Source organism: Mesocricetus auratus, unplaced genomic scaffold, assembly GCF_017639785.1.
Source record: "Mesocricetus auratus isolate SY011 unplaced genomic scaffold, BCM_Maur_2.0 Super-Scaffold_4256, whole genome shotgun sequence".
Classification (NCBI taxonomy): domain Eukaryota; kingdom Metazoa; phylum Chordata; class Mammalia; order Rodentia; family Cricetidae; genus Mesocricetus; species Mesocricetus auratus.
This window is the reverse complement of record NW_024429182.1, coordinates 52854233-52866571: the sequence shown is the minus strand read 5'-3', so window position 1 is coordinate 52866571 and position 12339 is coordinate 52854233. Positions and strand designations below refer to the sequence as shown.

Genomic DNA, 12339 nt, shown 5'->3' with positions numbered 1-12339 from the left:
CTTAAAGAGGACTCTAGTTTGATCCCTAGCACCCACATGGTGGCTAATAACTAATCCACCACTCGAGTTTCAAGGGAGCCAATGCCTTCTTCTGGCCTTTGAGGGCATCATACACATAAAACAGACATACATAAAATAAAAATAAGAAAAGAAAAAGAACTCTTAACCACTGAACCATCTCTTTCCCTACCTAAATCTTTAGTCTTAAATAAAAAGCATTTAAAATAGTATGTACGAGAACAGTCTGATAGGAGGAAATTAGGTCATTGAGGGTGTGCCCTTGAAGAGGCCTGTGTCTTCTTAGTCCCTTTCTCTCTCCCTCCTAGCTGACATGAGGTATGCAGCTTTCTCCCCTACCTACACCCACAGGCCCACAAATGACTGAGACCCCTCAAATGGTAAGTAGAATACATCCTTACTCCCTCTAATCTCATTATCTTGTTATGGTGACAGAAAGCTGACTACACAGGTGTTCATGTGGGCTGTAACATGAAGAGTTTCACTCATGGTTGCACTGGTACTTTTTGTGCAAATATCAACTCAGGGCAAATAACAAATAATATCAGAGCATTACATGGAAATTATTTTGACTCTTACATCCTTGAACAGTGTCTTAGGGAGCTCATTTTTAATACTGTTGTGCAATTAGAATAGAAAGCTCCTTAAAGACAGGAATTTTTGTTTTATTCATCATTGCCTCACTTGTGACTAAATCCATGCTCAATATATAATAAAATCTCAATCAATATTTACTAAATATATCAATAAGCAGGTGATCAAAAATGAATGCAGTAACATCTGTAATTATTTTCAGATGCTTGGAAATAAACTAACTTAAACATTTAGGATATTTATAATTTTTGGTACAATCACAGATTTTACAGAATATCAAATATTTAATCGGGAAATGAAATTATTTCCTTTGGCAAGAGCATTTAATGATAGGAAGGGCAAAAGCAGCAGAGAAAGTTCAAAACTATAACCACATTGTTTGCATGTGGCAATGGAAGCAATCCCTGAACACTGGGACACTTTCTGTGACCTAGAACAGGGAAGAACCAGGAAAGGACAAGGAAGCACCGAAAGCTGTCACTTTACACACTTGGTTTCCAACCTATAGTGTCCAGCAGAGTTTCACAGGTTTCGGAGGAAGTATGCACAAAAATGAATCTTAAGACACAGAAGAATGCCTCAGGAGTGATGGAAGTTTTAAAGTTAAAATTTTTTTTTAGTTCAGGTGGTGGTGGTGCATGTCTTGGTTGTGAGCCTAGCCTTTAACGGCTGAGCCATTTCTCCAGCCCGGTGGTGCATGTTTTCAGTCCCAGCACTTGGAAGGCAGAAGTAGGCAGATGTTTGAGTTTGAGATCATTCTAGTCTACAAAGCAAGTTCTGGGATAGCCAGAGCTACACAGAGAAACCCTGTCTCAAAAAATAACAACAAAAAATTAGGTTTATTTTATATGTACAAGTGCTTTCCTAGCATTTATTTATGTGTACCATGTACATGCCTGGTGTCCATGGAGGTCATAAGATTCTCTAGAAAGAAGTTAAACATGGTTATGACCCACCATGTGGGAACTGAACTCAGTTCTTCTGGAAGAACAAAAAGTGCTCTTAACTTCAGTGCCATTTCTTCAACCTGAAAAACGTGAAGTTTTAAAAAATTATTTTTATTGTTGGGCATGGTTGCATACCAGTACTTGGGAGGCAGAGGCAGGTGCATCTCTGCGAGTTTGTGCCAGCCTGCCCTACATGAGACATCCAGAGCTACATAGTGATACCCTGTCTCAAAAATTTTTTAAAATTACTTTTACTTAAGTGTGTGTATATATATATATATATATATATATATATATATATATATATATATATATATATGTCTGGGTATATGTACACATGCCTAAGGAAGCCAGAGGTGTTGGTGTAAGGCTACAGAGCTACAACTGGCTTGATTCTGGAATGTTTACACCTATCTTTGATGCACCTTTTGTGATTGCTACCCTGTTACTGGTACCTTCTGTATGAAGTCTTATCTGAGTGTTTTCTAGGTGTTCAAAGCCTATGCAAACTTGGTTGGACAGCCCCCACCTCCATGGTATTCCTTAATGAAGAATTTGAATTTGGCATTGTCCCTTTGAGAAGCTTAATTAAAATGTTTTGGGATATGGAAATCAACTGGCTAAAGGTGTAAATTGGAGAACAATAAAAAAGCCCTGAGTTTAGGGAGAGCATCTTAGTCTGCAAGAGGCTGAGTCTCCCTGCAGCTGGAAAGGCTAGATGCAGCCTTAAATGTGCCCTGTGCTTCTTTCACAGACTTACTTTTACTTAAGTGTGTATATATATATATATATATATATATATATATATATATATATATATATATATATATATATATATGTCTGGGTATATGTACACATGCCTAAGGAAGCCAGAGGTGTTGGTGTAAGGCTACAGAGCTACAACTGGCTTGATTCTGGAATGTTTACACCTATCTTTGATGCACCTTTTGTGATTGCTACCTTGTTACTGGTACCTTCTGTATGAAGTCTTATCTGAGTGTTTTCTAGGTGTTCAAAGCCTATGCAAACTTGGTTGGACAGCCCCCACCTCCATGGTATTCCTTAATGAAGAATTTGAATTTGGCATTGTCCCTTTGAGAAGCTTAATTAAAATGTTTTGGGATATGGAAATCAACTGGCTAAAGGTGTAAATTGGAGAACAATAAAAAAGCCCTGAGTTTAGGGAGAGCATCTTAGTCTGCAAGAGGCTGAGTCTCCCTGCAGCTGGAAAGGCTAGATGCAGCCTTAAATGTGCCCTGTGCTTCTTTCACAGACCAATGTGAACCCCCATTCATTCTACATGTTGGATTCCCTGGGCCTGGAGTTACAGAGGCAGATATGAGCTGCCTGACATGGATACTGGGAACAGAACTCAGGTTCTCTGAAAGAGCAGTACATGTTCTTTTTGTTGTTGTTTGAGGCAGTAGACCAGGTTGGCTTTGAATTCACAGTTCACAGAGATGTGTCTGTTTCTGCCTTCAAGTGTTGTGTTCAAAGGTGTGTCCATCACACCTGGTTAGCACATGCTCTTAACTGCAGACCCATCTTTTCAGTTAGCTGTGAGCCAGTATGTGGGAATCAAACCCAGGTTCTCTCTTGAAGAACAACCAGTGCTCACAACAACTGAGCCACCTCTTCAGCTCTAGGTTTTAATGAACGTCACTTAGTACAATAAATATCACAAAGCAGGGAGGCCTACTACTTTGCTTTTCTGTTCTTCAGCTTGAAGTTTGAACCCCAATATCAGTCTCTGGGTCTTTTATTTATCGTGCTACACCAGAGTTCAGGCCAGGTAGAAAGAATCAATCGGACCCCAAAGGAGATCTTAACTAAATTAACCCTTGAGACTGATGGTGACTGGGTATCTCTCCTTTCCTTCGTTCACTTTTGGGCTTGCAATTCTCCTTACACTCTCAACTTAACCCAGTTTCAGATAATGTATGCCAGACCCCCCACTTTTGTTGCCATACCTGAAAGTTGAAATCCTGGCTGAATTTGACAATCAACATTTTCTTTCCTCCCTACAAGATATATTTCAGGCACAAAAGCAGCTGTGGTCCCAACTGCGTGCTGTCTACAACGAGATACTACCACCTACACCTATGCCACATGGGTTCCAGCCTGGGGACTTGGCAGTCATTAAAAGACACCGTAAGGAAACCTTGGAGTCTTTCTGGAAGGGACCCTACACCATCATCCTGACCCGCTTTGATACGCCACTCCCATGTGAAGTCCATAGATCTACATTAGGGCCATGCCTCGGAGGAGGTCCAACTCTGGACTTTGGAGGGCAGCTGCACATTCACAAGACTCTGTAAAACTGAGAATCCACAAAGTCACAAGGTTAACTACTAAGCAATATGGGCTTGTTCCTATTCTTCCTTGGTTTTCCAACCAGGCCCCTGCAAGGCACCAAAATCTCCACCAGCCCTATAACCTCACTTGGAAGGTTATCAAGGTCCCATTCTACCCCCTTAGGGACCTGGTTTCCTAATCTATACTTTGACTTGGGAGCACTTTTTGCCAAAATGGTGAAGGGGATATGTATGGGCACATTATACTGACTCATTTATCCATCTGGTGGGAGGCTTCAAGGACAGGGTTAAAAAGGGCATATGAACCACCCTGTTGCTCTGGGCTCAGTGGAGAGGGGACATGCAATCCAGTATTGATTGGATTTACTGGTGCTGGCAAAAAGGCCTCTAGTTGGACTTCAGGAAAAACCTGGGGTTTAAGGATATATTATAATCAAAGAACAGCAGTCTCAGATGTAGGAGCATTATCTATCCTACAATTAGACATCCAGCCCATGCAACCATTGCAACATCAGGGCCCCAATAAGGTAGCAAGTTCAACCAGACCTATGCCTGCACCCACTCCGAGGCCCACAGAAGCTAAAGTACTGTCACTGACACATGCAACTGCCTCCACGAGCCCAATCCACAGTCCAGGACCCTTAGACCTTTTGAAAATCACCTATTTGGTTTTAAATGCCTCAAAACCCAGTCTCACTAAAGCCTAACAGCCCCGCCCCCACGCTCTCCCCCATCTTGGTTGTCTATAAAAGGAGCCTTGGAGTCAGTCAGGGTCAAAGCCATTTTGTTGTCTGGCTGGCTGACTCCAGCATGCTGGAATAAGCAATGCTCTTGCTGATAGTTTTGTGGGATTACTTCCCTTATCCAGAAATTAGAGGACCAAGACTGGAACAGCCCTACTTGTTTATGATCTGTCTGTTTCACTGATGTAATTAGGCAGGCATCAGAGAAGGACTGTTTCGTTATTCAAAACAAATATAAAGAAACTGAGGACCTTAGTTTGAGGTGGAACTGGGACTCTATGTCTCATTAGCTCAGCTGCTCCTCCACAACTGTCCCTCTACCTAAAAGAGGAGGAGTGGCTCAGGGAATTTCTATAACTGGAACAGGCCCTGAACATTCACTGTTCAACTCACCTGCAGCTTCACGGCAATTACTACTGAGTTAAGATCTTTGTCCATTTCTTTAAGCATAACAAGTTTCTTCAGGGTCAAGCTGAAGAGCCTAGAAAAATACAGAGAAAGAAGGTCCTGTTAAATATAAGAACTTGTGTGAGGGTAACATCTACCATGGGAATCTGCTCTACTTAAAGTAAGACCATGAGAAGGCTTTAGCTTATATGTTTGGAAAGTGGACTTCAGTAGATGTGTGGATATCTCAAGCAAACCCACAGTTTACTACTGTTAATGTGGAGAAGTTTCAGGGGAACCTAGTAGGCAGAGACATGGTTATTCAGATTTTCCCTCACTTGCCACCTGAGCATAACTGAAACATTTGCACATGTAAATCTTAGCAACACAGAGAACACACTTGAATGTACAGCACACACACCAAGTAAGAAGAGATACTTACTAATGTCTTCAGAGTCTCAAGGAAGAATTTAAAGCTAACTACAAAATACTTCAGAATACAAAAGGAGATGAAACCAATTCTGTAAAATTTTAATAAATGTTCCATTGAGGAGTGATTTTAAATTTTCATAGGAATAATAACAAAAGCTAGGTAACTTCTGGGGGGAAAAGAGAATAAAGGAAGCTTTACTCCACATATATTAACATGTACTCTAGGGTCAAAGTAATTAAAGCCCTATGGTAATGAGAAAAGAATAAACAGAGGGATCAACAGCAAGGAACAGAGTCTGAAATAAGACCTATGAATATACAGGAATTTACAATTAACAAACATTTCCATGCTGGAAAACTGGCTATATGAACAAAAACAATGACAGATAACTGTCTTACTATTTATATCAAAGGCAAATCCATGAATTAAATAAAACAACAAAAGCAATCAAACCACAAAAGTTCCAGAAGAAAATATTATTTTAAAAAATCCAGGGTTGGAGAGATAGCTCAGTGGTTAAGAGCACTGCCTACTCTTCCAAAGGTCCTGAGTTCAATTCCCAGCAAACACACTGTGGCTCACAACCATCTGTAATGAGATCTGGTGCCCTCTGGTGCCCTCTTCTGGTCTGCAGGCATACATACAGGTAGAACACTGTGTACATAAAAAAATCCCAAGCAAGGTGTGGTAGTTAATTCCAACACTTGGAAGGCACAGGCAGGAGGATTTCTGCCACTTCAAGGACAACCTAGTCTACAGAGTGAATTCCAGGACAGCCAGGAATACATAGAGACCTTGTCTTAATACAACAACAATAATAAACCCAGGGTATGCATGGACCTTGAAAACACGCCTCCTGCATGCCTTCAATCTCAGTATTTAGAAAGGAGAGGCAGGTCAATCTCTGTGAGTTTTAAGCCCGCCGGGGATACATAGTAAGACCCTGTCTCAAAAATACCAAGGGGCAAATTGAAAAGCATGCTACCAAAATCAGAACTCATACAAGAAACTGACTAGCCAACCCATTTAAAATAAAGAGTCCATACAGAAAAATAAATAAAACAAAATAAACAATCACAATACTTCATTTTTTAAAAGTTAAACTAAAGTATGGTGGCGCACGCTTAGGATCCCAGCACTTGGGAGACAGAGGTAGGTGAATCTCTGTGAGTTCAAGGCCAGTCTAGTGTAACAAAGCAAGTTCCAGGACAGCCAGAGGTGTTACACAAGAGAAAGCTGGTTTCAAAACACTCCCATGGGAAATCTAGGGACAAAGGCAGGGTAGTGATAATATGGAACTCAAGCACTTCTCTGTCTGGCTGCTACAGGTGGAACTTATAACTATTCTCAGAATGTGTGTGAGTGTGTGTGTGTGTGTGTGTGTGTGTGTGTGTGTGTGTGTGTGTGTGTGTGTGTGTGTGTGTGTTATGCCATATGTTCAGGTACCTGCAGAGGCTGTAAGATCCCCCATTGAGTTGCCTGATATGGGAGCTGGATGCAACTTGGGTCCTCTGGAAGAGCAACAAGTACTTTTAATTGCTGAACTGGCTCTCTAGTCCCAATTCTCAGTTTTAAATAGGAATCAAAAATTTTACTATTCATACTCTGACGTAGCAATATACTTTAAGAATTTTGCCTAACAATATAATCACAGAGATCTGCCTGCCTCTGCCCCTCCTGAGTGCTGGGATTAAAGGCGTACGTCACCACTGCCCGGCAGCATCTTATTTTTAAAAGAAAAGGATAAAACTGTTCATGGGGCTGGAGAGATGGCTCAAAGGTAAAGAGCACTGGCTACTTTTCAAGGTCCTGAGTTCAGTTCCCAGCAACCACATGTGGTTCACAATCATCTATAACAGGATCTGATGCCCTCTTCTGGCATGGAGAGCACTCAAACATAAAATATAAATAAATAAAATGTGTAAAACTGTTCATGAGGGGAAAACTGCCATAATGGGGCTGGCTGCAGTTGTGTAGTGGTTAAGGACTATCCAAGAATATCAAGCCAAGAATGTCATTCAAGAGTATTTTAAGCAAGAAATAAACAAAAACTGACTCATTTTCTTCAAAATATTACATGTCAAAATTTTGCTATATAACTAAAATAGTTCTGTTAGAAATAAACTAGTTTACTATTATTGCTTTATTTTACTAAAATAAGAAACAAACAAAATAACAAAAGCTCCACACCCCTCATTATATTGATCAGTCTGGCCTTGATCTCATGGCAATATGATTGCCTCCTGATTCTGTTTCCTGAGTGGTGGGATTATAGGAGTGTGCCACCACACCAGAATATGTTAATTTACTTTGTGTATACACATTTTCCTAGGGAATCTAAAGGAAGAAACACTTCCAATTCTACATACTCAAGAGAACCTTACTGTACCAATTTCACATCAGCATAACAACTGAACTGAAAGAAACAAATGTCATTGTTTTCAGGGTAACGTATGAAAGCTTACTTGGGAAATTCAAGAGTTTTATTATCAGCTTTAGTAGAATTTAATCAAGATTGCTCGATTTCTGAAAACCAATTGCATTTCTTCTATTTTTGGTTGTGAGCCTAGCCTTTAATGGCTGAGCCATCTCTCCAGCTTTGTTTCATTTCTAAATACCAGCAACAAAGATTTATAAAATGTAATTTAAAAGATATAATTTACAAAGCAACAAACAATAAGACACTTGGGGATAGAACAATGCCACAGCAATAATGAACAAGCATCACTATGAGCCCTTATTAGCTCTGTGCCACAGAAAAGGAAAAGGAGATGCAGAGATGTAGATTACCCATCAGGGAAGCTGACTCTGAAGCGTTTCTCGGGACCACTCAAGTTGCCTCCCTCGGTAACATGTGTCAGCCCTGAGTGGAACTACAGAGCTGTATTGCACACACAGAAGTGACAAAGTAAAGAGATGCCATATTCACGAATAAGGAAATGTTAGCATCCCAGCTGTTCTCTTAAGCTGATGAGAAAAGTAACTCAACATTGACAAAATTTCAACAGGACTTTACACAGATACTATGTTTAACATTTACAACAAAAGGCCAAGGGCAAAAAAAAAAAAAAAAAAAAAAAAAGAAACAAACAAAAAACCCAAAAAGCAACAAAAAATTAGAAAAATCAGATTAACTGTAAAGCAACAGTAGATGAGAAAGTTCAGCACACTGTAAGAACAAAAGATTGTGGAAAAGAGCACAATGCAGCAGTCTCACAATTATACAGAAATCTGATAAAAAGATGAAGGCAGGGCCAGGAATGGAGAATCAGGTCTGTTCATCCCAGCATTCAGGAGGCAAAGGCAGGAGGATCAAGAGGAGGGAGAAAAGAGAATGTAAGAGAAGAAGCAGTATTCAGTAACTAATACCATCTCACTCTTGTCAGAATGTCTAAAATCAAAAACTCCAATGACAGTTTATGCTGGAGAGTATGTGGAGAAAGGGGAACACCCCTCCATTGCTGGTGGGAGTGCTGATTCAGTACAGCTACTTTGGAAATCAATATGGAGATTCCTCAGAAAAATGGGAATCAGTCTACCACAAGACCCAGCCACTCCACTCTTAGGCATATACCCAAAAGATGAACATTCATACAACAGGACGTCTGTTCCACTATGTTCATAGCAACATTATTTGTAATAGCCAAAACCTGGAAGCAACCTAGGTGCCCCTCAACTGAAGAGTGGACAGAGAAAATGTGGTATATTTACACAATGGAGTACTACTCCACAGGAAAAAAAAACAAGGGAATCTTGAAATTTGCAGGCAAATGGATGGCAGTAGAAGAAACCATTCTGAGTAAGGTAGCCCAGTCACAAAAAGAGAAACATGGTATGTACTCACTCATATATGGATTTTAGACATGAATCAGGGGAATGCCAGCATACAATCCCACTGCCAGAGACTCTGGGAAACAGAACCTTCATCCAGCGACTGATGAAAGCAAAGGCAGACACCCACAGCTAAACACTGAACTGAACTCCTGGAATCCAGTGACAGAAAGAGAGAACTGAAGAGCAAAGTGGTTAAGACGGGGCTGGTTTAACCCATAGAAACAGCTGGCCTGAACAAGGGGGAGCTCTTGGACCCCAGACTGATGGCTGTGTGGGCAGCATGGGACTGACCCAGACCCCCTGAATGTGGGTGTCAGTGAGGAGACCTAGGTAATCTATGGGGCCTTGGGTAGTATTTATCCGTGGCATACAAATGGACTTTGGCTGTGCTCTCTCAGCCTGGACTCTTGGGGGGGAAATGGCAGACTCTGGAGATCCACCATGGAGGGCCTCACCCGCCTGGGGATCGGAGTGGAGATTGGGTGGGGGACTGAGGGGTCTGGGGGGGCAGGGGAGGAGGGGAGGGAGAGGGAGCTGGGATTGTCATGTGAAGCAAGCTTGTTTCTAACTTAAAGAAAAAGGAAGAAAAAAAGAATAAACTTTAGAATATAGGACTACATTAAATCATATTATATTTATTTAATTAATTGTGTATGCATGTTTGTGGGCATATGTGTGCCACAGTGTGCATATGGAGGTCAGAGGACAGAACTGGTGTTCTGCTACTGTATGGGTCCTATGCACTGAATGCAGCCATCAGGCTTTGCAGAAGGCAATGTTAATACTGAGCAATGTCATCAGACCCAGGGCAATATTCATTTATTCATTCATTGATTGATTCATTCCTTCCCTCCCTCCCTTCCTCCCTCTCTCTCTTTATGAGACAAGGTTCTCTGTGTAGCCCTGGCAGTCTTGGAATTCACTCTGTAGACCAGATTGGTCTCCAACTCAGAGATTTTCCTGACTCTGCCTCCCAAGTGCTGGGACTAAAGACATGTGCACCACTGCCTGGATCCAGAACAATATTCTTATGACCCTGAGACAATCTAAAAATAAGACACTAGAAATAATAAATTCAACTCTATGAAAATAAGGATTTTTCTGCTCATCAAGAAATATCATATAGGGGGCTGGGGAGACGGCTCAGAGGTTAAGAGCACTGACTGCTCTTCCAGAGGTCCTGAGTTCAATTCCCAGCACCCACATGGTGGCTCACAACCATCTGTAATGAGATCTGGTGCCCTCTTCTGGCCTGCAGGCAGACATGCAGATAGAACACTATATAATGATAAATAAAATCTTAAAAAAAGAAATATATAAAAATTAGAAGACAGTCATGACTTTGAAGAAGATATTTTAAATTTATTTTTTAAATCTTATTTATTTTTAAATACTTTAACTTTATTTTATGTGCACTGGTGAAAGGATACCAAATCCCCTGAACTGGAGTTACAGACAGGTGTGAGCTGCCATGTGGGTGCTGGGAATAGAACGCAGGTCCTCTGGAAGAGCAGCCAGTGCTCTTAACCACTGAGCCATCTCTCTAGCCCCTGATATTTGAAATTTACAATGCTGACAAAATATGTAGAATAATGGAGACAGGCAAATCAACAGAATTGAAAGGACATGAGCAGTTTGTGCTTCCAAAGAGGAAATGTAAATGGCTGATAATACAAAAATCAGGAAAATGCAAATTGAAATCAAAATAACATTTTGTACCCACAAGTTTGCCAAAATAAAATATGGGTGAGGATGTAGCACAATGGGACTCATATGCTGCTTGTGGGAGTATTGTCTGGTACAATCACTTTAGAAAACTATTAGCCATCAACTTAAGAAACTGAACATACGCAGAACCTATTATCCAGCAATTACACTCACTGACTAGATGGCCCTGTGCTTGCTACCTCATCTCCTCACTGTCTCTGTCCTCACTGGTAAAATGAACATGTACTAACACCAGCTCAAGGGGCTGCCAAGGGAGTCATGCCCAAAGGAAAGGAGTGATAACACTGCCCTCCCAGAGTAAGTGCTCTCTCTATGGTTAGCACTGCTTGCATCATGTACACTGGAACCCTCACAAGTACCACCAGAAGCCGCCCAAAAAGCTGTAGCACAGCCACACAACTCAATGCTGCTCATCAGAAAGAAAAAAAATCAATGAATAAAGAGTTTACTTCAAGCTCGGCGGTGGTGGCGCAAACCTTTAGTCCCAGCACTTGGGAGGCAGAGGCAGGCGGAACTCTGTGAAGTCGAGGCCAGCCTTATCTACAAAGTGAGTTCCAAGACAGTCAGAGCTATCAAGAAAAACCCTGTCTCAAAAAAACAAGGAAAAAGAAAAAAAAGTTTCATTTCAGTATCAATTTCTCTCTAAATATAATACTAAGTGGAAAAAACAAACAAATAAAACCAAGTTGGAGAAGACCACATATAGAGTAGTACATGAAGTTCAAAACTACTAGTAATTGTGTGTGGACTCATGGAAGTAAAACTCTAAAGGATTAATGACATGAATAAAATGAGGTTGGGATGTTTAAGGAAACAAAGCAAGCAAGATGCCTGGAGCTTGGGGAATGTAAAAAGGAACACTGAAAGCTAGACTCTGCAGGGTGAACTTTGATTTTGCTTATAAGATGGGAGACACTGATGAATTATGAACAAGAAAATATTATGATTCACATAGGAGTATTCTGCCTAGGTGAATACTAACCTCAGAGGTGGGATTGGAAAAAAAAATCTACCAGTCAGAGAAGTAGACAGAGTATAACTTGTGAACGTTCTGGTAAATTGCTTATGTCTTGCCAATAGACTGGATATAGAGTATTGAGAAAAATAAAACTCCATCGTATTTTTGAGGTTTTTTTTTCTTGAGCAATAGGGTAGATGATGGTAGTGCCATTTAACGAGATGAAAAATGAGACAGGGAAGTTCTGGAGTGGAGTGTGAGGCATCTTGACTGTCTAGGTGGACACCAGATGGTTGGTTGTGGATGTCTCCAGCTCAACAGTAAGATCAAGCTAGAGTTATGGATTTAGAAATCAAGGCTAGAGGAATGACAGCTGAAGCAA

The 12339-nt window shown here is 40.8% G+C and overlaps 1 protein-coding gene across 2 annotated transcripts in view; it reads right to left on the bottom strand.

The window, feature by feature from the left end:
- Positions 1–12339, bottom strand: part of Pacs1 (phosphofurin acidic cluster sorting protein 1) — a 131764-nt gene that overhangs the window by 30352 nt on the left and 89073 nt on the right. For both annotated transcript variants that reach the window (XM_013115278.3, XM_005064019.4), the window contains exon 2: positions 5011–5098. In XM_013115278.3, coding sequence (XP_012970732.1) covers positions 5011–5098 — 88 coding nt within the window. The remainder of the gene's footprint in view (positions 1–5010; positions 5099–12339) is intronic.